At 30.1% G+C, this 27,248-nt stretch overlaps 2 protein-coding genes and 1 long non-coding RNA gene across 4 annotated transcripts in view; 1 reads left to right on the plus strand and 2 right to left on the minus strand.

The window, feature by feature from the left end:
• LOC127067655 (uncharacterized) overlaps positions 1–27,248 on the plus strand; it is a 36,010-nt gene continuing 8,762 nt past the window's right edge. The window contains exons 1-3 of the long non-coding RNA XR_007782698.1: positions 1–220; positions 281–305; positions 4,754–4,827. This is a non-coding gene — a long non-coding RNA (uncharacterized LOC127067655). The remainder of the gene's footprint in view (positions 221–280; positions 306–4,753; positions 4,828–27,248) is intronic.
• Positions 883–6,736, minus strand: LOC127066266 (maltase A3-like). The gene is made up of 10 exons (XM_050999801.1): positions 6,422–6,736; positions 4,951–5,293; positions 3,331–3,510; positions 3,072–3,229; positions 2,854–2,991; positions 2,554–2,759; positions 2,282–2,477; positions 1,755–2,209; positions 1,498–1,638; positions 883–1,423 (listed from the first exon to the last, which is right to left on the minus strand). Exons 2-10 carry the CDS (start codon positions 5,123–5,125, stop codon positions 925–927), a joined length of 2,148 nt encoding a protein of 715 aa, XP_050855758.1. The 5' UTR covers positions 5,126–5,293; positions 6,422–6,736; the 3' UTR covers positions 883–924.
• The window catches only part of LOC127065650 (sodium/calcium exchanger 1), a 77,856-nt gene continuing 59,546 nt past the window's right edge, over positions 8,939–27,248 (minus strand). For both annotated transcript variants that reach the window (XM_050998336.1, XM_050998430.1), the window contains exons 7-9: positions 23,632–23,803; positions 21,145–21,455; positions 8,939–20,327 (exon numbers count right to left, since the gene is read on the minus strand). In XM_050998336.1, the coding sequence (XP_050854293.1) occupies positions 21,251–21,455; positions 23,632–23,803 (377 nt within the window). In that variant the 3' untranslated portion in view covers positions 8,939–20,327; positions 21,145–21,250. The remainder of the gene's footprint in view (positions 20,328–21,144; positions 21,456–23,631; positions 23,804–27,248) is intronic.

Genomic DNA, 27,248 nt, shown 5'->3' on the forward strand with positions numbered 1-27,248 from the left:
ATATATATATATATATATGTATATATATATATATATATGTATATACATACGTATACGTTATTGGTACGAGTTATTGGCCAGGTTATTGGTACGAGAATACTGACTGGATAAACTTAGTATGTATAAATGCGTATGTACATATATGTATATATGCACATTTATACATTTATTGAACTAGTATATAGAAATCTTCACCTTATTAGAAGAAGGTTGTATAAATGTAAGTACGTACATTGGAAAATTTCATTCATTCGGGATAACAAACGATTTATTATTATAGATAATACACGCCATGGCCGATTTTCGTAAGTATCCAATTAACACGAATGACGTATTTTTGTTGTAGCCAATTTTCATTATTTTCTTGTCAATACACAGATAAGTTAGTAAACGATCACTCGTGTTTACCTCTTTAACGATCCATTATCCTCAGAAAAGAAATATTCTTAGTCGGGAAACGAATCTTTGTGAGATTAGATATTTATGCGCTTGTCAAGTTTATTACTTCGTCAAATTGTTTTTTCCGACAAAATTCTAATTTTATCAAATTGAGTTCACTGTTATTGCATCTGTTAGAATACTTGATAAAGAATTATTTTAGACGACTTCAAAAAAAATCTTCATAACTATTACTCTTCGCGATAATGCACGATAAACTTGTCTTGCTCTCTTCTAACCGAACGTATATCTTCAACTGTTTTATCATATTGTTAATGCTCTTGTATACGTTGGATGATGAAGTCAATTTATAAATCAAAGCTGAATCTTCTTTTATTAACTCGATATGATTCATCTTATAGTGGGTTGTGTCTCGTTGACTTGGAAACGTTTAAATATTAAGAAATTATAAGTTTGAATGTTTAGAATCGTAAGAAAACAGTATTATGTGTGATTTTTTTTTATTAAGTATTGTTATAAGATAATTTAAAACGCAGATAATACTATAACAATAAAACTTGTACTTAATATCAAGATAAATTTAGAAGTACTGGATATTTCTGAACTGTTTGGCTTTTTCGTTGAGCTTACTCTATTATCTTCTGATGAACTTGTAGATGAAATTATATTTGGTTGAGTTGAAGTGGATTGCATATTGTTTGTAGATATACTAGATTCTGTTGTACCATTTGTAATTATGGAAGATGTAACAGTACTTGTATTAATTGTGGAAGTATTCTCTTCTGTGGAAGATTTAGTAGATATAGTAGACGTAACAGAACTATTAGTAGCAGGAATAGTAGAAATAGTAGACGTAATAGAACTATTAGTAGCAGGAATAGTAGAAATAGTAGGCACAGTAGTTATAGTAGATGTAATAGATGGAGTAGATGTAGTTGAAGTTGTATTCTTTAATGTTTCCTTTCCTTTTAATACTAATGCAGCATTTGCAGTAAGCATAATATTATTTTTTGGTACAGTGTCTCTGAAAAAATAAGTTTACATTATGTATTTCAATAAACTATTTATAAATATTGTTCTTTGTATTCATATACTCACGTAGTATAGATGGCATTACTTGAATATATTACAATTTCTAAATTATCATCTATATCTGGATATAGAGATGCCAGATTTATTTGTTCTTGACGAATCCATAGATTTACAATAATGATATATACAGGATGATCTTGCAATGATCTGCATATAAATATATATAGTAGAATAGATACATAGTAGAATTCATACATGAATATATATATAATATGTGTGTGTGTGTGTGTGTGTACGTCCTTAATAATTTTGAATAGACAAACCGTTTTAAAATAAGTACGTTGTTGTTATTTGTAGATTTAAGTTCATAGTCTCCATGAGTAAAAACAATTTCTTTTCTAATTTCGGCTAGTCTTTTATAGGTTTTTAAGTTGCTGTGTTCTTGGGCTTTTTGATATTCCACATTTCTAGTGATGTATTCAGGATGTACAGGAAGATATGTTGTTTTATTTGTGGAGAAACCAGCAGATACTTTTTCATTCCATTGCATAGGTGTCCTTGCTGGATCTCTAGAAAAATTTTCGTATGTGTCCTTTGTCCGAGTACAACCCATTGGATCAATCGTTTTATCCCATTGAATTTTTAAATCTAACATTGCTATCTCTTCACCATAATACGTATATGCTTGTCCAGGTAAAAGTAAACTAAGCATATGAAGTCCATCTACACGATTTAATCCAATTCTCGTTGGAACTCTCGAGAAATCGTGATTAGTTAGCTACAATGATATAAAACTTATTTTCTAAATTATAATTAATACTATTTTATAGTTTATAATCATTTTCCTTACCATCCAATTTGTGCTTGCATTTTCTGGTAAAATTTGAAACCAGTCATCTATTACATTTTTTATATAATCAGCATCTGTATTATTGTGAATAGGATTGATGAAGAGTGTATTAGTAGGTGGAATTCCTTCGTGTGTAGCATTACCGTAATAAGCTATAAGCTTATGATTAGAATTATATGTTTCTGCTATTAACAATCTGAAAAATAAATGTGTGATTATATTAGGATTAAATCGCTTTGAGATAAACTGAGTGAAAAGGGAACACAACTTACTTTGAAGTTGCATTATTTTTTTCTATCCAGTTGTTGATATAAGCACGAAATACATAAAGAAGTTCAATGCTTTCTTTAAGTCCAGAAGTATAATTACCACTTCCCACAAATGGTTCATTTCGTAATGCTTTATCTTCAAAAAAATATGGTACTGAGTTAATACGGAAACCATCTACATGTCTTTCTAACCAGATTTTCAAAATATTCTGTTACATGAAGAAATATCATTTATTATTTACTTGTAAAGTGAATAGATTTACTTGATCATGCCATGTAAATAATGTTATGTTTTTACCATACCAATAATTCCTTAATGACATTTTCATTTCGTAAATTAAGATCTGGTTGTTTCTCGTGAAATTTATGATAATACCATTGTTTTCTAACATCATTCCAAGTCCATGCTGATCCTTCCTTTTCTTTATTATAAGTGCTTACCTAGTTAAGCAATATTATCCTGTTATCTGTTTGTTATTTTACAGTATTATTTCCAAATAATTAATTTGAACTATACTTACCCAATTATTAGGTGGTATCTCATTACCTTTCTCATCTACAGATCCATTTGCCCAAATATAGTAATCATTATAAGGCTTAACATTTTGCATAGATAATAAAAACCATTGATGTTCGTCGCTAGAATGATTTGGTATTATGTCTAGCATGACCTTCAATTCTAAAAGATAGTTTAAAAATGTTCATTATATAGTAAAAATGAAGAGATTTATCATGCACATGTATATATCTCAAGAAAAATAAAATAAGATAGAAACATACCACGCTTGTGTGCTTCTTCTATCAATGTATAAAAATCTGTAATGTTCCCAAATAAAGGATTTATATCTATATAATCAGAAACATCATATCCACTATCTATTAGAGGAGATGCATAAATTGGATTAAGCCATATTGTTTCGACTCCAAGTTCTTTAATATAATCAAGTCTATTAATAATGCCTGTAACATAAAAAATTATTTATAATATATTCGTAATACATAATCGCTTTGTGAAATTTCTATAAATAGAATTTCGAAAAGTGTATTGGTTAAAGTTCATCTTTTTAAAATTTCGCGCTTAAATTAACTAGGAAGAAAAGGAAGCAATATGGCCGGTGATGGATGGATCCGTTATTGAAGCTCCTGAAAAATTTGCAGGATAAAATCGATAAAAGAGAATCTTTTTGTTAGGAGTGGTAATTATAGAAACTGATATTCATTTTATTACAATACGTAGTTTTTGAATCATAGGTTTCTTCAAGGATAAAAGTTTTTTTATTGTATGAATTTCGTCGGTCAATGATACAAAAGATTTTATTTGAAATTCATTTGATATATAATATATAACGGTAAAATAAAAAGAAGTAGGACTTAATAATTCAAATTATGAATAATATTCGTACATTCGAGATTTTTAATAACGTATATATACCTACATACGAACATACGACATACGTACATACGTACATACGTACATACGTACATACGTACATACGTACATACGTATGTGTATATGTTGTGTATCGTACATATATACTTTAAGATGTGTTTCATTTTAAGAATGAAATTTATAAATTAAAAGAAAAGCTGCGAACTTTTATGACTCGATATATAAACCTGATACATACATATGTATATTCATGGTAAAGTCCTTCAGGAATAAAAAATTCGTTTACCCAATAATAATTACTGAAAATAAATATAGCTCGAACATTTAAATTTATTTAAGTATTTTTCGATTATTGATGATTTATTATATCACTGCGAGACTTCAAAGTGACAACATCTTCCTCTTGTAAGAATTACGCGTATAATATAGATGATAATTTTAGTAACAAATTGTACATGCAAGCTCATATATCGAGATTCAAATAATCGATATGTTGCTTGTTTTATAAACATTACTAATGATTATTTTTATCAATATAAATGTTATTGAATTGTTTAATTACAAATTTAGATTTAATAATATATAATAATTAATACATCGTTATAAAATGATTGATTCTTCGATAGAAGATAGATCATAAAAAGTTTCTTTTATCGGTAAGGTAGAGCTCGTCATTAGGAAAATAAGTGGGGGCGTTGAAATCGGTCATTTTTACTATGTCGATAAAAAGTTGATCACAACAAAGATTTCTTTGATAATATACATTCGGAATTAAATTAATTATAACATTTTTTCTTTTTCTTTTTTTTTCAGATTCAGCAGATTTCGAAAGAAGATTACTTCATCTTTTTATTTGTAGTTCCTTCGATATGAAAGTTTCGAGTACGGTAAGAAAGACTTATATTTGCTTTAGAAATATATGGGTCATAATTTTTTTTAATTCGTAAACCGAAAAATTTTTCCATTCTGGAAAAAATAATATACATATATCACGTATATAACATACATACCTTTCAAATCGCCTTCGCCATCGCCATCGCTATCTTGAAATCCTCTTGGCCAGATTTGATAGACGAGCGTTGTTTCCCACCATTCTTTATCTGAGAGATCGACGCATTCTATTTCTCTTGTCAAAACTCCCAAGAGTAAAATAAAGCGTAATATCGTGCACATTGAGTACGACATAGTTATAGTTTGTTGTAGGATTGACGTGAAATTTGTCTGTATATGAAATGTTTTTCTGCTTTTCTTTTTTTTTCTTTTTTTTTCCACACACAAATTATCGATTTTTTATCGGACGTTATCGTTCTGATCTTCGAGTTCTAATCATCGATGGACTGCTTTGTAACCTGTCTGTAACACGAAAAATGGATTTTCCTTCTTTTTTTTTTTTCGATATTAGAGATTATTTATCGATGAAACCAATATACTGTGGTACATACATATGTACCTATGTATTTTTATTTAAAACGCGAAATCGTTGAGAATATTTCAATGCTTGAGAAAAGAAAAACGAAAGACACGTGTTATTAGGTATTGTCAATCTTAATGCATCATTTAAATAATGAGGAACATTGATTAGATTTTTATAATAGAATGAAACTAATTAATTCGTTATATCGTTTATATAGACCTAAAAAGATTCTCTTGGGTCTCTTTAATATCGAGCTCTTCAAAATTACCGAATTTAATTTTGAAATTTACTGTAGTTTCATAACTCTCTACAAGTTTAAAAGTATAGGTGTAATAAAATCAAGAATATATCAGGTCGAGGGAAACTTTTTATCTGGAATTCAATCCGTAATCGTATATCGCCGACAGAATGATTAGTTTATCTTTCTTATTACTTATTTATTATTTCATATTTCCAATGATATGACAAATATATTTTTTATATCAGAATAATAGAAAAGCATGCAAATTAGATCGTTGAAAGTTATATGAATAGACAAGGATATAACAATGAGTTATTTATCCATATGAATTTTTAATGTTTTAAAAACATTTTATTTTTGTTTTATTTGATTATCGTTATAATAACGTTAAATCTTGCATTTATATTTATTAATAAATATGTAAGGATATAGCAATAACTTTATATTTAAATTATTAATATCTCAAAAACATCCTATTTTTATTTTATACGATTATCATTATACGAATAATATTTAGTTAAACATTTTTCAATTTTAACTAGATAAAGAGTTAGGAGGAATAAACGGTAGTAAAAAAGCAAGCATATAAGATGACACGCTTGTTAAGACGAAGTTCACTTGGCATTCTCGATCTTGGCATTCTTCCTAAGTCGTTTTGACGCAAACGATTCTGCTCTATTCTCATTCGAGCACGATGTCATGCGATAATAGCTTTACACAAAAATATTTTTCTTTCTTCGAAGTCGACAATAATTCATTTACATATTTTGACACATATATATTACAATGTATTCACAAAATGAAATACGATTGAAATTTTACTTACCTTGAGAATTTCAAAATGACGTTTAGTTGGGACAGTTTGAAATTATTAGAAATAATAGTCATTTCACTTGAATCAATTTCAGTTATTAAATTATTTCATCACCGAACACGTATCAAAGAAGAAAAACTTTTTTTTTATATTTTAGATCGCGTTTTATACATCACGTTTGCTTATATATATATATATATAAAAAAAAAGAAAGAAAAAACAACAAGAAAAAAACAGAAAATAATATTCGATATTGACGTAATTAGCAGCAAGCCAGTAACGTTAATGAAGATGAAATTGATCGTCGTTCTTTGTCGGGTGACGCTCGAGTTCTCCCCACCAAATGATTTTTGACAATCGTATCTATCGAAAAGGTTTCAACGTTGAGCGATTGTATTGGTACGAATTAATAGATAACTTTTATTTTTTTCAAGCTATAGATGATTCTATCATATCAATATCCAATCCATGATTTTATTGTGTATGAAATACATGTAAACGCGTATAGAATATATCACTTTATTCTCAAATTTCACGAACAGACACATCATTACGCGCATTTTGTACCGTTAGCCAATTACCAGATTTACGTCATGAGTTAATTTTGTATTTTATCGTACCTGTATGGACGTCTGATATCGTATATCTGTTTTCTATCTTTTAGCTTAGATTTTATGCCTGATATCAATATTTATTTATTTATATATATTAAGAAATTATAAAATATTAATTATTTTTAATAACCTATTATCGTCGATGCGTAATAATGAAAATTATAGGCATGCACAATTATTATTACTTTTTTCTTTTTTAATTTTTACAAGCGTGCATATAAGAAGCCGTTAGTTATAATTAAATTTAGAATTCATGACATTGGGGCATGAAAATAGCTACGTAGATGACCCCGAATTATTTTAATTATTAGGCGGATGGCACTAATAAGTTTGATCGTACGTCAAGAAAATAAAAGTACTTTAATAGAACTCACAATTTCGATTAATGGGTTACGATAAGAAATGACATTATTATGAACCCATTTCATAGATTTTTCAAAGACAAGTCATCATATATATATATATATATATATATATATACACACACACACACACTTATAGTGATATTATCTATATTTGAATCAAGAGGGGACGAATAGTAAGAGGGAGAAATACAGAAAGAAATATATATAATATCAGACGTTATCTGTTTTTTTTTGTTTCAAATAAATGATAGTAAATAGTCACTCTTCTCCTCCTTGAATGATAGAACGATCAAACAACCGTTCCTCTTTGACAGGTCTGTGACTTTAGTTATGATTATACGTGTCAAAGAATTTAGGAAGAAGGATATACTTGTGTGCGTATTTTATATCTAAACGATAAGATTCATAACGAGTCAACGTTTTCAGTCAATCATGCAATCGATAAAACATTAAAGATTAGATAGATGTATATAATAGATATATTATTACTTTAATGTTTATTATGAGTAACGTTTTCGTCTCTTCAAATACATCGAAAATTTTGGTATTAATTTATCGAGTTCGAATCGATAGATTCGAAAGTTCATATTTTTTTTTCATTATTTGATTATAGTTATTATTTCTCTTTCGCAACGATTTTGGAATAATTTAAGTAGAATTTATCGACAAAAATCTATACGAGAGGTTCTGCTGTTTACGATTATTGAATTTTCATATTGCTTGTATCTGTTCTCATACGGTGAATTTTTCGTTCTGGTTAATTCGTATTTCGTATTGATGAGAGAGCACCTATTGAACGATCGTTTTTTGGCTCGCTAATATACGTACATACATACGTACGTACATACATATATACGTATATGCGTACGTAGGTAGATACGTACGTACGCTCGAAAAAATCACGCGGTGCTCTTTTCACTCGAATATCGATATGCGATTATTTGCGATATACGTTTTGACGTGTTTCGACGTTGACTTTTTTAGTTTTTATTATGGGTATCGTTACGTGTCGTGTCGTGACTGCACTTTTCATTAAAATCGTTAGTATTGATTTTCATTGCTTTTTTTTTTTTTTTTATTATTATTTCCTTTTTTTTTGTTTTTCATCAATATAGAGGAAGTTTACGATTTTTAAGATATATAAAAATTGTATAAAAATATTCATGACTTTTTGATATTGATTTATCTTAGTTTTTGTTAAGTTCGGTGAGATAAGAATTTCGTTTTTGGAGCGACTTTTTAATCTTTTATCTTTACAGAATGATAGAATAATTTAATACTATTAAATGCATGTTAGTCGAAACGTTTAATGTTTCATAAAACGTAGTACAAACATTTTAGTGTTCGATTAATAATTCACGCAACCCTTGATGGTTCACTTTCAACCATTACCACTGTACGTTCCAACTTTCTTCTCGTTATCGTGTTATTCGAGAAAATTTCGTCATAGTACGTAACACTCTCGAACATATCACGGAAACACTTTTCATGATAAAACTTTCTACTTAAACTTAGGGAATGAATAAGAAATAATTCGAAACCGATGGTAATTAACGTTAAATGTTTGTATATTTTGCACTTTTGAGTCAATTACAATTGATTTATTATTTTATTATTATTATCTTTTGTATTTATTTTTGTATTTTTTTTTTCATCAATCGTTCACATTTGAAATCTTTGATCATTATAAAGAAAACGTGACTCTCGTGATGTAGCAACGTGAAGCGTAAAATCGATCAACGATTTCAATCGAAATTATTATAGACATAATAATCGATTTTTATCATCGTCACATAGCAGGAATAAGATAATGGCCCTTAATTATTTTTTTAGGTCGTCCTTCGTCGTTCTTATGAACTTTTCGATTTTTTCTATTATTAATTAATAATCTCGGTCGTTGTTTTATGAGAAATGACGATCGGTCGATAAAATTATAATATAGTACCATCTATTTTACGTAATAGAGAATATTCGCCTTAATTTTAAGTTGTGTCGTTGAAGCTACCGAAAGCGTGAAGTTTTCATGGACATCGATCATCACGAGAAGTCATTTGTCTTTCATTTTTTTCTTTTTTTTTTTACAAGGGGAACTTTTAACAAGATCTTTTTGCCAACAATTAACACGGCATCCGTCTCATAGTCTTTCGCACGAGTTTTTGGATAAGTGTAGTCGAAGCTATTTTATTTTCTTTTTCCAGCTAATTTCTTTTCACTTTTGCATCAGATCCATTGTTTTTATTTTATATCAGATTCAATTATTCGAAACATGCGAATGGCGGAGACGGATTGATAATAATGTATAATAATAATAATAATATATAATAATAATAATTATGATGATGACGATGATGATGATAATGACGATGATAATGATGATGATGACGATGATGACGATGTTAATAATAATGATAATAACAATAACAAGAACAACAACAACAACAACAACAACAACAATAATAATAATAATGATGATGATGATAACAATAACAATAATGATAATAATAATAATAATAATAATAATAATAATAATAATAATGATAATAATGATAATAATAATAATAATAATAATAATAATAATAATAATAATAATAATAATGATCGTTACTCGTAAAATGATTTAATCTTTAAAAAGTTTTACATTACGGGATCATTTTTAGTATATCTTCTTTTACAACGGTCTGTATAACAGTTAATTATAATACACATAATATAAGACGGAAGATAAAAGAGAGTTTTATTTGCATCGCATTTAACATATTTGTAAATCAAAAAAGACGGACAAAAGTCTTGCATTTACATGGGTAATTTCAAAATAAACGTATGTCGACTAGATTCGTTGTCTTTTTCGCACAGACATGGTCATATGTATTGATAACGGAAGATGCGTGTAGAGGAATAGAAGCTTTGTGATATTATAATGATCTTTTTTCGTTTTTAGTTTTTTTTTTTTTTTTCACGACGAATCGAGTATCGATTATAAGGTGGATAGATAGATAGATAAAGAGAATAAGAAAGAGAGAGAGAAAGAGAGAGAGAGAGAGAGAAAGAGAAAGAAGCGAATAGATTGACTAGATGGACGATTCACGAGAGAAAGAGTAAGAGAAAGCGAGAGAGAGAGAGAGAATGAGAGAGAGAGAGAGAGAGAGAGAGAAAGAGAGAGAAGGATAAAGAAGGATAGTGTGCTAGCTACTTACAAGTCATTAGATTATACGCTAGTTTGGAAATTTTACAATTTGCCTATGTTTTTTCATAATTACTACTCGAAGAGAAATATCTTAAGTTATATTTTTATTCGATACCATTATTATTTTATTTTTATTTTTTTTTTTTTCTTTCCGCCCACCACGGGATCTCGGCAATCGATCGAACAATGAGAATATTCGAGGTCTCTAAATGACCTACGAGGTAAATGGTCAACAAAACGACTAAAACGTTGAAAAAATAACCAACTATGGAGATAGAAAAAAGGCGCCGACTCGATCGTAATTACGTCTAAGTTATTTTTACGATAAACGCGATTAACTCTTTAGCTACTATTGCGCTACTATAATGGCTTCCCGTTAACTTATTTTTTTGTGATGCAAGTGCTTCTATTATAATGGCTTCACTTTGTCGATGAGATTTTTTAACGAAGAACCACTATATTGGCTCGCTTGTTCTCTTGCTTCGAAAGCCGTGTAAATAACTACTTTGTTATTTACTTACGTTCCGTGAGAAAGAGAATATTTCCGTAAATGTTGGTTGTTCTCAATTTTACGTACGTATGAAAATAAATAAAAATATTATAATTTTTACATCAATGTAGGTTTATATTAACGTTTAATTGTTTAAGTTACGTTTAATTGCATAAACGGAAGCTCTTCTTCTTCTAATCGTAGCTAAAGAGTTAATAATAATAGTTATAGTTCGATCAGATGAAAATTTTCTTTTTTCGAAAACGGAAGCCCGAGAATTCACCGTAAAGAGGCTCTTTTATTCAATATTTTATTTTTTATCTTGTTACAAGATAGATCTCTATTATTATCTTTTTTTTTGTTCCTATGCGAGCTTAATCAAGCAGAATTTTAATGTTAATTTTATTTCTATGCGATCTCGTTCGACACCTTTTCCTTATGTACATATACATAGGCAGATAATTATTTTAAATGTCGCAAGTACAGTTCAAGATCTATTTACAAAGAAATGACAGATTAAGTAGGATTAATATATCGAAAGAGAGACGCGACGTGTTTTATAAACGGCGCGTTTATATTCGCAGATAAATCATTATATCTTAAGTAGATATACGTCTTTTTCTTCTTCTTCTTACGTACGATATATTTTTGAGAGAAAGTGTGTGTGTGTGTGTGTGTGTGTGTGTGTGTGTGTGAGACAGAGAGGAAGAAACAAAAAAGAGAGAGAGAGAGAGAGAGAGAAACGAATTCTTCTTAACGAAGACAGAAAAGGAAAGATTAATTAATTTTTACATTTATTTATCAATATTTAGACAAAGATAACTCGACGATTTACAGATACATATACAACATGCTATTTATATCGTTACGGAAAAAGGATTTATTTATTTATACGTCAAAATTGATTTTTGTATATTTAACTCAGTATATAAAATTCAAGGAGAATATATATACTTTTGTTTTTCTTTTCGTTACAATTATATATAGGTAATTATGTTCGATCGATGATTTTTTTATTGTTTAAATCTTTTATTTTTATCTCTCTTTCTCTCCGTCTCTCTCTATTTCTCTCTCTCTCTCTCTCTTTCTTTTCTTTGTTTTTTATATTTTGAATTTTTACTATCTTACATGTATTTAACTATCGTTTATATAACATCCAAACGTTTCTAATAAATACACCGTGTCGTGTATCTTTTTTACTTTCTTTCCTTACTATATTTTCTCTTTGAAGAGATTAAGTTTTATTTGAATATATTTTTTGCCTCTCTTTTAGATAGTTACAGTTTATATTAGTTTTTCTCTTTGAGTACTTACAATGTTTTTAAAAAATTCAAGACATTTCTAAAATATCTACGCGCTCTTTTATTTCTAGCATCGATAAATGTTACATGCATAGTCATATAAGGTATATACAACATTTGTCAATGTTATGTATATATTATATAGACCAACATATATACATACATACATATATACGTATGTATATATATGTATATATGTATATATGCATAAATATGCTATTAACGAACACGCATAGAAGATAAAGTGCTGTTGTGTTATCAGATCAATGTGTATGTACAACTACATATCGGTTTATCATGTATATAATACATTTACATTGTGTGTGTGTGTGTATGTATGTATGTATGTGTATGTATATACTGTAATCTTAAAATTACAATTTTAGATGTAACTCTTTGCAATTATTTTTGCCACATTTCTATCATTTTTTATAATGATAGAAAATGTGTATTGCTCAAATGAAACTCTCCCATTAGAATTTTCAATTCTAATCTTACTCTGGCAAAAAAGCAAAAGATATACGATTATGAACATTCGTTTAGTCGTATACCGTATTGCGTGTGCACGTGTGTATATATGTATGTGTGTTATTAATATCTAAGTAAAAGAAAAGGCATGATAGTCAAAGAATTGAAAGAAGATAGAAAAAGAAAAACAAAAGGATGTAGATAAGAGATAGGAGTAAAGAGAGATAGAGATAGAAAGAAACAGAGTTATGAGAGTTCGTGAAAAATCGGACATTATTGATATTAGGAAATGTGGCCAGCCCTTTTAAAAGATATTAGTTTTTAGAATGATTAGAAATTAAATAGGATTTCGTAAGAGGTATCTACCTTAAGGCAGATTTAAAAACGAATCCTTTTCCACGGAATAAAGTTCCATCTCGATTGCATTATTTCTTTTTTCTTTTCTTTCTTTTTTTTTTTTTTATTGGTTTTGTTCTGTTTGTCTTTTCAGTAATCTGTTTTTTATTCTCCTTCTTTTACGGATTTTTTTTTGTGCGTATCACAACCAATCATAAGCAAGAAGGAAGTTGATTTTGAACTTTACTGAAAATTATCTTTTTTTTTTGTTTTTGTTCTTTTTTTTTTCTTTCTTTGTTTTTCTCCTTCAGAATTTTTGATCGTAGATAAGAAAGCAGGGATATGTCGAATAATTTTTATATCAATCATCGTCTGATAAGTTCTGCTAATTACGTCGTATTCGTTATTTTTTTTTCTTTCTTTCTTGGTCCGAATAGAAAATATCTAATTTTTATTTGAAACTAAAACTATACGAAATGTACGCTTTCTATAATTTCGCTGATTTTCTAAAAATCATTTTGTTCCTTCAGACTGTGCGTGTCGCCGTTTTATTTTCTGTGTTTGGTCATAGTAAAGGCCTATCGGCAGAAATATTTATAAATAATTGTATATTTTTGTTTTGATTGTAGATAGATAATTTACGCGATCGAAAGTATTATATTTTATTGATTAAAAAAATGAGAAAATAATATAACGTGATTGCATATTCGTCAATATCCTTGATAATATGTATGAAAATTTTCCTTGATTCTAATCACTTTTTTTCTTTTTTACTTCTTGTTTATTTTTTCTTTTCTATTTATTTATTTCTTATTTTTAAGTAGACAAAAATTTCGAAAGTAAGGTATTGGTCAAAATGTAATAACAGCTTAAACGAATGATTGGCATTTTAAGTCTTAAAATGTACGAAGAAGTCTTATGTAAGTTTGAAATCTGTTCTAATTCAGTAGAATAAATTGGTTCCATTAAAAGTCTTTTGTAATCGATGTGTCTCGATACGTAATATACATATACATGTGTATGTATGTATACCATTTAAATGACTAGAAAGAAATCTAATTATAAGATTGTTTAATAAACTTGGAATGTAAAAACGGATTGTTTCTAAGGAATTATTTTTTGGCTAAACAGTCAAGTAGAAATATTTGTTAAACTTAATATATTTTCATTTTGTATCTAATTCGCTAATTTTTATTTATTTACTTATTTTTTTTTTTTTCAAATTGAATCCGATCGAAGGAGTTCGTTTCGTATATATTACTCCTTTATAAGATAAAAATATGAATAAGCGCCTTAGCCTTCCCGATAAAATTGTCTTCTGTAACGTTGAATCTACTTGAGAATTTTAAGTATCTCGAATTCTAATAAATAGACGAGCTAAAATTTCAGATATTATATTTCGTGGAATAAGGAGAAGATAGAGAAGAATTAGGATATAGGTACACACACATATATATATAATATATATGTATGTACTTATATAATAAAGGCGAACGAGTAAAAGGGAAACGAGTGAGAACGAGAGAGAAGAAGAAAGTATGAAAAGAGACAAGAGTATATAGAATTATACTCCGAGTATAAATTATCAAGGTCATCTAAATGTAACTAAATTCCTGCATCTAACTATGTATGTACATATGTTAAAATTGATTTTGCCGTTTAATTAATTCGTAATTATTATCACGATATATCGGATAATTGCATTTACATAAATACATCGCGAATCTAAAATTCGATCGATGCTATCAATTGTTTTATATTCTTTATCGAGTTATCAATAACTTGTACGCAAGGTAGAGAAAAAATTAGGGCTGGCCATTTAAACGTCGTGCGTTCCCTTTTCAACGAGTTAACAAAATGTCAAACTACGATAGGGAGATCGGTTGAGTGACATCGATTGACTCGTAGATATACATATTTTTCTTTTTGTTGTTATTGTTGTTGGTTGTTGACGATATTACCATAGAATAATTTTTTTAATGCGATACTTATACTCTTTTTACTCTTTTACCTATACTCTTTTTACTCGCAAAGATTTCACTCGATGTAGACATCGAGTTTCTTCAACTTTTATATATAGGTGTGTGTGTATGTATGTATGTATGTATGTATATATATGTGTGTATATATATATATATGCACACACACCTTTATATGTAATTTAGTCGAAGATCAAATTTTGGCTCTTTACTTAAAACAGATTGCGCTTGCTTAACACAGATTGGCTGACTCATACTTTTAAGTTCCGTTTTATTTTCCGGTAATTCTTTTCTTTTTTTTTCCTTTTTTTCTTTTTTTCGATCGTTGATCTACCCATTTACTCTTAAAAGTTATTTTACAACGTATTATTTACTCGTCTCATCGCTATAATGGTATGTATACGATAGAAGGATATTTTCGTAGTTTTTTTCTTTTTTTTTTCTTTTTTTTTTTTTTTTTTTAAAATCTCGCTCATATACCTTTGAACATCTTAATTAACTAACTGACTAACTAGCTAAAAATCTAATCGATCCACGAAACGCCCGAATTTCTTGTTCTTTCCATTTTTGTTTTTCTATTTCTTTTTCTGATTCGTTATCAACTCTTTCTTTTTCGTTACGTTTAATAGCCGGGAAGAGAACAATTTTGTTGTTCTTCTCTGAATATGTTTAAACACGCCAATCGCGCGGAAGACGATTAGATATTCTAATTTTCATTTGATATTACGAAATCTAGAGAATCGATGTGTTGCAATTAAATTATTCTTAGGACGACAAGCACGATATTATGCGGGAACGATATTAAGGCACGGATGATGATAAAAGTAATTAATTATGTAGTCGAAGAAGATTTACATATATGTATATATATATATACATATATATGTCTATATATACATATGTACATATATATATATACATAGTTGAGAGTCACTCAAAGAAGTATACAGTCGAATGCGTAATTCATTTGAAATATTAGATAATCGTTTGTCGACGATAATAAGAAATATTAGTATGTTTCGTCGGTAGCGCGATTGGACGTGATATTTATAAGATCATCGAATATCATTTATTTTTTTGTTTTCAAATTTTGGACGGTGCGTTTCGGGAGATGCAACGCAATGAACGTAGCTTATGATTTAATTTGCTGTAGGCTCTCTATATCGGCGCGATCCTTTGGATCAAAATTTCGAACATTAAATGCAAAAAAAAGAAGAGATCGCTCGTCTCCGTGAATTCTTTTCGCCGATGCTGTGAACGAACAATCGCTGAGGTAACACGTTGCATTCTGTTCTTTTTTGATCTTTTGTTTCTTTTGTTCCTTATTTCGTTTCTCTCTCTGTTTTGTTCTTTATCGCGTTATTATCATTCCTACGGAAAGAAAGAAGACGATTGATGTCATCTCTCTCGCCGAAAGATACGTTTAATAATTTATTACTTCAACTGATAATGAGATACGATAAAAGTATCCCACGTTAAAGAAGTTAGTATCGAACCAGTTGTAAATTCAAGGTCGAAGTCTCGCGAGATTAACGTTTTCATGGTTAACTATCATTTGATTTTTCTATCGTCGAACGATTCTAGTGAAATTATAACGGGGTTTTAGGCGTTAACGCGTTAAATTTATTTTTTATCGTTAGATTATTCATACGTATGAAGCAGCCATCTATGTGTACTTCCGATCTATATTTTTCTTTTCCTTTTTTTTTTTTCCAACGCAAGAGATTTTCTCATTCACGCGTTAATTTCTTTCTTATTTCTTTTCTTTTCATCTCTACAGCGTTTGATCATATAGCAATCGAACGACGAGAAATCGGAAACCATCGAGATCTCGTTTACGGTTTATCACTTTAGTGCTTTGCTATTGAGCATATCTTCGTATATGTTCCTCTAATACATGTAATAATATTAAAACTCTCTCGAATCTCTTTGCTTTTTATTAAAATATCTGCATCGTATGTATATAACGTATATATGTATATATAGGTATATTTATATGTAATATATATATATATTTACATACATATATATCTATTTTCTTTACATACATATATATTTTCTGCTGTCGAACTACGCGACGGCGAATTTAAGTAAGTACGTGAGACTTTTTCGCAAAAACTCACACGTATTCCCCGTAATGTGCCTGGCAGACGAACAAGTACGATTGAAATGTTTGCTTAACGATTTTTATTTTTGTATTTTTTTTTTTTCATTTTCCCTTTTCTTTTTTCATTTTTCGCTTTCTGACGTTTTCTTCGTGTATCTTTCTCTTTCTCTCTCGATGACAAGACGACGAATAACTGGGACACTTTTTATCCTTTTTCGATACTATTCGAAATTGAGCTAACTTTGGGACTGACATTTTCGAGAGAATCTTTGAATATTTGTCGAATAAAAACTGGAAAAGATAAGTGTATCGATCGTGGAAAAGATATATGTATCGTTTCTTATTCGTTCTCCTTTTTTTCTCAGTTTTGATAGAATTTTATTAAATCCCCTCGTGTCCCTCGTTCTTATTTTTCATTTTATTATTAATTAATAAGATTCGACTATCTTTTAATTTTCCAAAATTGTGATCGATTAATCATGAGTATTAAAGAACGAAAGAAAGAGTTTCGAAGATTGTGAAACAATATATGCTTTTTAATAAGTACGTCGGCTTGTAGATCGGTTTTTAGATATTTTATGTTTGTGCGTCGGTACGATCGATCGCAACCGATCGAATTGCCGATTTACTTTTCGATTATTTTTTTTATCGAAACGTTAGATTATCATTTGAATCGTACTTTTTACTCGCAATCGTCTTTTTTCGTTTGTTTCTCTTTTCTTGTTCTCTTTTTGGTTTTTTTATCCTGCTTCACGACAGACAAAATTTCGATCGGCATAAGCGTAGAACGAATCTTATAATAGGTAGATCGAGATCGGAATCTAAGAAAATGATTATTATTAGGTAAAAAGAAATACAATTCAAATAACGTTTCGAAAACGTTAGGACGATCGCGAGCATTCGTGCAACTATTTGGCATCGAACCGACAACGACAAGGACGATCATTGATCGATCAAGATCGATTACAATTTTTATTTGCATTAACGCGCAGCCTTTGATATCGATAGGACAAAAAACTACACGGACATTGAACGCGTTTTCTCTAACGAATATATCTTTCATATAAGAAATCATTATTTTTCTTATCTCCATTCGTCCTTTTAACTTTTACTTCTCCTTAATGAATCATCGGCATTGCGTAAGATCGTCCATTTCTATATCTCCAGAACGATATTTAGGATTAGATCAACGCGACCCTCGATCAAAGGCAGTGTGAACATTAACGAAAACTTTGACATTCGAACGAAGGCCGCCGCATTTTGTTGCCCCTCTAGGATCTCTTTCGTCTAATTATAAATTCTATCTAATTATCTTTATAACAACAACAAATATGTTTCATTTCGTTATAATATATTATAAATACGTCTTATCATTAATAAAGTTTATTACGAGCTAATTCTCATACCAACTCTTAAAGAATTCCTCTCGACTTTGTACGCTGACAAAATACGCTGATTTCATATTTCAAATCGAACGGATGTTTATTATTTAACAAACAAACAAAATAAATCCCTGCAGTTCTATTGATTTTAAAGTAATATCTTATTAATCACATTAAAGCGTAATCGATCGTTAAGCTTTTTTTGTTGTTGTTGCTACCGGTTATCTTGAAAAGTAAATAAAGAAAAAGGTATATTTTCTCTGGCGTTTACGTCGAAGTTACCATAGTTCTCGAAATAACCGTTAAATAATTCATAACTTCCTCCTAACTTATTCGAAGATAAGATCATGTTTTTGTATTGTGTAACGCGGTGTTACGCAGTTTAACGCTTATTTTTCTTTCGTTCATCGCGACGAGCGTATATGTATATAGAGGCAGGGAATCAAACGAAATCATCTTTCGAAATCGCCGAGAAAAACGTTATACGAGGAAATTGAAATGGATCAACGTGTTATTTTATATTGCGAAACGTTGATGGATTTGTTTAAAATAGAACGGAGGAAAAAAGTTTGGTTGAAAACAAGGAAGGATAGAAAAGGAGAAACCAATTGGAAGAAAGTTTCGTAAAACCTATATCGACCATCTAGCATTTTTCTTTTCCTTTTTTCTTTTTTTTTTTTTTTTGATTTTAATCGAACTTGGATGCAAACTAAAAAATGTTCAAAATCGATCCGATAAAAAATGTTTCCCTTTTTTTTTTCTTTTTCTTTTTATTTTTTTTTCTTGTTAAATCGCCGCGAAACGTGACATTGTCATCGTCGAACGTCGATGAATGAATTCGATCGTTTACGTCAATCGTGACGTATCGATAATGTACGCGTTATATAAAATTAGCGAATATCGTTTCTCTGGCAATAAAGAAAATGTCAATATACGATCCTCTACTAAAATATTCTAGAAACCTGTGTCTTTTTCAAAGAATGAAATAAGTACGCTATGTACCTATATATAATATACTTTTATCTTCTTATCTGTTCTTTTTTGCTTCTTCTTCCTCCTTCTCCTTCTTCTCCTTCTCTTATTATCCTTATTTTTCTTTTTTTTTTTTTTTGTAACTTCGATACACGTAAATTCGTCCAACCATTCCGATAAACAGGATAAAGGTCGAATCTTGACTAGAATTACGTCCTTATCTAATCTTTCATTCCTTTTAATTTTTAGTTTAAGGCAAACTCGCTTTGATACTCACACAGACATACACTTTTTTTGTTTCTTCTAATTATTTCTTACTGTGTCACTCTCGCACGATTCTTCTCCTCTTCCTTTTTCTTCTTCTATTTCCTCTTCTTCCTCTTCTATCTTCTATTTTCTTTTTTTCTTTTTGTTGTTTTTCTTTCTCTCTTCTTTATTATCCTTCCTTTGTTTATTTGCAAACAATCATACTCACGCTCTCTCACGTATCCTACGCACACGTACGCACACGTATGCACGCATTTATACTTCACGCAATCACGTTCGTTGTTCATTTTATTCCAGGGATCAGGAGGGGGTGAACATCCTTCCTTTTCGACGCACTCTCGCCAGGGGTGTTTCGTTCTTTCTTTCTTTCTTTCTTTCGTTCGTTCGTTCGTTCGTTCATTCGTTCGTTCGTTCGTTCGTTCGTTCGTTCGTTTGATTTCACTTCCTCCTGTCCTGGAAAATAAAATAACGACGAGTTATTCTATCGTTTTATTTATCTATTTTTTTATTTTATCTTTTCTTTTTCCTTCGTTTTTTTTTCTTTTTTTCTTTTTTTTTTTTTTTGTAATCAATGAAAAAATTATGAATTGTGTGTTCGTAAGATTAACGCGTTGAATGCTATATCGTGAGTGAGCGTTCAATTTCACAGACTTCATTTGTAAAATGTTTTTCAGATTTTCTTTTTTGTGACACTTAGAATATTAACGGTATATTTTCTAATAAAAACAAGATCTACTTTGAGAAAGTACGATAAGAAATTATATTACGAGATTTAGTAAAAAATTTCCATTTAAAGCGATATTACATTAAACGTCGATATGTTAAAGTCCCGCAAATGCATGCTTGATCGATGCATGATTTCTTTAAAAAAGTTTCGATAACTATTAAGACGGAAAAATAGCATTATGAAATTTAGTAAAACATTTTTATTTAAAACAATACTACACCAAACATTAATACGTCCTCAAGTACATGCAGTGTTGATTCTTTGATACGTAATTGTTTACGAAAATATTTATTATAAATTAGAAAGAAATGACGAGATTTACTGCAAAATTTAAACTTTACAATAAACAATATTAATATTGAAATAAGAAATACGAAAATATTAGAATTGTGCAAGCAGATGCATTTAAATCACGATTCAAAATAAATATTCACTTTTATATACATACATACATACATATACATATATATATACATATACATATACATATATATATACATATACATATATATATATATATCTGATCCTGTATCCTATACTTACCAATAGAATATTTTCTTGAGCGCACATCTTGGCGGACGAATGCAAGATCGAATATAAACGTAGCTTCGGTAGGCCAACGTTTGGCATCGCACATAGCGATGGCGATTTAGAAGCCTTGGATTATGCCATAGGCCTCAAGGGTGGACATGATGAGGTAGAAGAGCCATAGGGAAAAGAGAAAGGCGGACGTTAAGAGTTTCGGTACAAAAGGCCCACCGAGCTCGCCGCCGATGCTCTTCGTCCGTCTTAACAGCAACACCAGGATCACCAAGCAGGCTTCCGTACAGAACAACGTTACGGAGAAGGCCAAGCTAACGCCAAGAAAAAGATTTTTCCACATTTTTTTTTCTTTCGTTCCTTCTCTACTTTCTTTATCGTTTTATTTTCCCTCTTTATTTATTTATTTATTTGTTCGTTCGTTCGTTCGTTCATTCGTTTCTTTGTTTGTGGGTTTATGTTACGGTTTTTAAAAAGAAATTTGACTACAATTGATCAAATCGGTAATTACGTTTTATATGTAATCCATTTAAATGGACGACGCGACGAAAAAAGATATTTGTCAGATATTAGATCATTAAGATAAACGAATGGTTTTTATTGAACGTCATCTTTTAAGATATTCAAATTTAATTAATCATCGATAATAGGATTGAGTAATGTTGATTCATCGTTTTTTTAGATGCGATTTTAAAGATAACACAGCGTATCTATTAAATCGCTTATTTTCTCGCATGCGTTCGTATATTACTGATAATTAATCAAAATAAATTCGTCGTTGTTATCTGCTTTCGTATTAGCTTCCATTTACTTCACTGCAAACTACCGTCGATATACACTCGCGAAAATGATTTCAGTCATTATGGTGCCATCTGTGCTTACATCCTAGCATAGCACCATCAGTATGCTTTGCTTCGATGCAGCTTCTATGAGCACAATTCAAATTATGTATAATGTATATAGGATAGGCTAATAACCATAAACATATCCTTCTGACGTGAACCTCTTTGTCACGAAATTTGCATAAATATGTATGTGCAGTATGCGATATATGCATTTTCCCCCTCGTAATCCATAAGATCTTTTATATATCAATGAAAATTGTTAAACTAATCAAAAAGTATTTATCGACACGACGGGATATAATTAGAAAATAATTTTCATTTTCACGAAATCAAATGTTTCTCATCATATCGCGTGATAAGATAAGATGTAAAAAAAAGAAAAAAGAAAATGTTTCAGTTTGATATCAAAGGGTACGATCTTTCATTTAAAAGAGGAAATATCGTTGGATCTCGATCTTCGTTTATTACCATCTTCCATGATACGTCTCTATCTTATTTTCGCGTATCCTGAAATTTCATCCCGTCGATGGGAGGAAGAGGATGTTTGCTGTGAGAAACGAGGGAGTCGCGTTTATAGGTCGAATGGAATGGTGTAATCGAGGGATGGAGAAGATATTTGACTTTCGATTATCGCAACTTAAAGATTCGTTTCTAACTGTTGTTTTCTTTCTCTTATTCGAACAATATCTGTTGCGATCGAGAAAATGTTTTTCTTTTTTCTTTTCATATATACACACATATATATATATATATTTTTTTTTTTCTCCCTCACTTTCTTGTTTTTTTTTCTTCTTTTTTTAGGACAGACGCGTATCGTCGATAGGTATCGTCGAAGTTAAACTTTTCGAGAGTTAAAAAGGTCAGATAGAAAAGTCTTTAAGATGGATGTTTTCTTTTTGGTTCTTCGGCGTATATAGGCGCGCGAAACGTCGGTACGATTTTCGATCTAAAATTTCATTTAACACATGTATCCAGGTAAAAAGAAAAGAAAAGATTACAAATAGAAAATGAAGATAATCATCGAGGCCATAGTCGATACTATTTAAGCTCGTTTCACGTCGTACTTTTTTGTTTACTTCTTTTACTCCTTATCCGATTTTCTTATTACGACTCACGCTCGATTACTGGATGCATGCAGTCACGCACGTAGTCACGCACGACAGGAGGGAGGGGAAGGGTATTAGAACTTAGATACTTTCGAAGACTTGGTTAAAGTAATAGATAACGAAATTAGCTCCCTTATCGAAAATAATAACTTGCCAACTATTATTTTAGGATCAGAGACGTGCGAAGTTTACGTTCAAAGAGAAATAATTTTGTCACTTGTCCAAATTCGATTTGTCTAAATTTGACTCGATTATACAGATAACATAACAAACACGTAACAAATTGTACATTTGTATAGATAAAAAAGTAACGTTATGGCGCGACGATATAATCGATCGAAAAAGAATTCAAAGAAAGAAAGAAAAAAAAAGGATACGAATTAATTGACTATATGGGACAAAATTTGCACGTCTCTGTTGAGAGTTTTTCTATTTCTTTTTTCTTTTTTTTTCCTTTTTTCTTTTAAGGGTTGATATGAACCTTCGAAAGATCGTTAATCGTACACTGAATATTAGTAAAATACATTTTCGATACTGACTTGCCGGGCTCCACAACGAATTGGTCACCGTGGCAGGCATGGTAAATGGCTGCGATGCTCCACGCAATACCGATTCCCAGGAAGACATTTACCGCGTTACTTCCGGTCACGTTTCCTACGCTCGCATCGGCGTACTTGTCCTGGCAAGCAGCCACCTTGCTCGCGAACGTGTCTGAAATAAATTCATCAGAATCTCAGTATCCCTTGTTTGCCTCCGTACGATCGAAAAATCATGTATCTTCGTTGTTCCATTTCGAAAGAATCGAACGTAAAACTAACCACAAGAGAAATCTATGTTTGCAAGAATCGAGCTCGTGTTCAGGGCTCGTTAAATCATTTTTTTTATTTTAAGTTTTAATCATTTCAAAGTAGTTTCGTGTCGTTTATCGAAATATCCAATCGTAATGCTAGTGTTAAGCTAAGTATTAAAGATAAGTCGGTGTTGCGCTTGAATATAGGCAACGATCTATACAAACCATCGTTACTGTATATAGGTTTGCATACTGCTAGGCTACGATTTGTATCGATAGATCGTTCGTTACTGTACGTAAAATTGCATACTGGTAGGTTACGATCTACAGGTACGATCGTTATGTACGTATGGTTACATACAGACAGGGGTTTCGGTGTTACAAATATCAAGAAGAGTGTTACGAAAGAAATCGATAAAGTAATTTTCATTTTAATCGTGTTCTCCTATTCGAATCTATTGTCATATATTTTTTGTTGACTTTGTTCCGATATCTCAACAATCCAGTCTAACCTAGGAATTTATCGCACCTTTGAAAGTGAAATTTTACGGATGTATGTTTTGTTACGGTCGAATCGGTTAGCGTGATAACGTAAACATTGAAGGAAGGTATGCAGAGGGCAAATGTTTGTCAAATGTTTAGCGGCTAGTAGGATTAGTGAGACGACAGTTTCGCACCATAGATGAGAGTCAACGTGTGCAAACAATGTACGTTTGATCTTACGATCGTGAACATTTGTTGATAGTACAACGAGATACATACATTAATGATGTTTCGTAGATTTTCCAGTTTATTGGGCTATTCATATATCTTCTATCGTATAAAGAGAACTGTTATTATATAAGCACGATAATCACACATTTGTTGAAAATAATAATATTATGATTATAAATAAACGATAGATTGATTAACGATAATGTCGTTCGACGACATCGTCAAAATCGTATGAAAGATCGTGAATATATTTTTAGAATCTCCCTTCTAATCAATGTTTCATATTTCTTACAATTAATATACTTTTTCCTTAACATACAAATATACTATTATATCAGAGTTAGTATATTTTTATTTTATTTATCAATAGTTCATTTTACTAATAATTTTTATTTCATTCATTAATAATTTATTTATATTATATTTATTATTAGAATATTTTTCATTGATATACGAAAATATATTATTGATATTAATATATTCGTATTTTTTATTTACCATTTATTTTGTTTTACCTCATCAGTTCGTTTAATATTAATATATTAGTGTGAGAATATATTAATTGTAATTTTAAAATACATTATTCATGTCAGTCGATTCAATATATCACTATTTGATTACGGTAGCTGTAATTCGCAAAAAGTACCAAAGCACGTTTCAAAAGCTAAAGAAAAAAAAAAAGAAAAAGAGAAAGAAAGAGAAAGAGAAAGAGAAAAGGGGAGAGAGATGGAAAGAGAATCTTGATAACGTTCAAACACGTATTTCCTAGTTTTCTTCAGAGTTTATTACAATGAAAGAAGGAGTGCTGTGACCGATAACGCTCGACTTCCTATCGTTTCTTCTTCTTCTTCTTCTTCTGGTTCTTCTTTTTGGTCGGTACTGACGAGTTAACGTTACTGAATTAACGAGCTTGCGATCGACGTGCGTGGAATCAAAAAAGAACTTAATTTTATTCTCTTTTATACGTGTTTTTCTTTTTCATTATCAGAAAAACTCAATTCTCCTTTAATTTATAACTTTCATATCAAATGTCCCATTTAATATTTATCATTTTTCTTTAACGATTAAACTATATATCTATATAATATATATTTATGTTATCATAATGTCTTAGCTTACGACAAAAAACAAATTAATTATTATGAAATAATAAGAAGATTATTTTTAATATTAATTAATTTCTTCTTCTTCTTCTTCTTTTTCTTCTTATTGTTATTATAATTATTATGATACGTACTATTCTACGTCATCCTCCATTTTCAACTACTATCACCATTATCATTATCGTTATCATTATTATTATTATCATTATCATTATTATTAGTGTAAGATTGTTAAACCTAGATATCTCTACTACACCATAAAACCCCTTCATTCCTATCTACGCTTTCTCAAGTCCTACAGGCTTTTCTCTCTCCCCTTTTCTTCTACGGATTATAGATATCTTCCAAAAACCGACAGAGACACATTTCGACTTCCTACATTCGACTTAACTACACGACAAATTTTGCTCTTGACTCCTGAAAATCTTCTCTTCAACGACTACCTACAGACATACAATAAACTACACATTTCTCAACGTACATATATATTTGTACAATCTCTGAGTCCTGGTTATTACTGAACTCATCACGTAACAATTATTATTATTACTATTATTTTTTTTCTTATTATTAATTAATAATAAAAGAAAAAAATTAATAATCTGTACGGATCCTGAGATAATCCGTAATATAACGAAGAAAGTCATCATTTTGAGTAGATACTTTGTTCCATAACATTAGTTCATGTAAACTCGATCGGAAAAGAAAATATTTAAATGTTCGGATTTAAATGGGACATCCTATATACATACATACATACATACATACATACATACATACATACATACATACATACATACATACATACATACATACATACATACATACATACATACATACATACATACATACATACATACATACATATATATATATATACATACACACCTTAGCTCCTTAATTCAATCGCAAGGATTCACTTATATCGAAAGGGCTAGGAGTTCGTTGCCGTTATCGAAGAAATTTCCATAATTCACGACTCGAGGATTACTTGCCGGTTAGAAGCAGTTCCATGCACGAAGATGCAAGTTTCCAGTTGCAAACCTTCCGGAACTTATTTTCTTCCTTCCTTCCTTCCTTTCTTCCTTACTTACATAATGTTTCATTCATATTTATATCAACGAGCGTAGGCTTTTGTAAGAGATAGATACAGAGAAAAGAGAGAGATAGAGAGATAGATCGATAAATGACAACTTTTTTATTCGTCTCGATACCATCAATCAAAGATATTGTTATGTTTCGAGAAAAAAACTTTAAAAGTAGTCAAATCTTTGCTCCGTCCTTCGTAAGACCGGGGTTAACTTCTACTATTGCGAATGAAGTCGACAGTCACGACCTGAAATTATCAAAGTTTCGAAAGCGTCCTCCGTAAATATTCATTACTTTCTTCTTGCTCATCCACTGAATACAGTTCTCGGTTTACCACTGAATTAGAACTTACAAATCTTAAGTATGTCAATGTTATCTTTTTTAGTCGAGGCGAAGATTTGACGTCAGTAATATATGATTCATGAAGGAGAATAGTCTAATATGTGGTCGGACACAATTT

The sequence above is a fragment of the Vespula vulgaris genome, chromosome 1, assembly GCF_905475345.1.
Source record: "Vespula vulgaris chromosome 1, iyVesVulg1.1, whole genome shotgun sequence".
Lineage (NCBI taxonomy): Eukaryota > Metazoa > Arthropoda > Insecta > Hymenoptera > Vespidae > Vespula > Vespula vulgaris.

Bases quoted from the DNA above. Each gene is read 5' to 3' on its own strand.
- LOC127066266 (XM_050999801.1), bottom strand. From the start codon at position 5,125: ATGTCGTACTCAATGTGCACGATATTACGCTTTATTTTACTCTTGGGA. The intron at 3,230-3,330 runs GTATGTTTCTAT...ACTATCTTTTAG, and splicing joins AGAAGAAGCACACAAGCGTG to AATTGAAGGTCATGCTAGAC. The intron at 1,424-1,497 runs GTGAGTATATGA...TTATTTTTTCAG, and splicing joins AGTAATGCCATCTATACTAC to AGACACTGTACCAAAAAATA.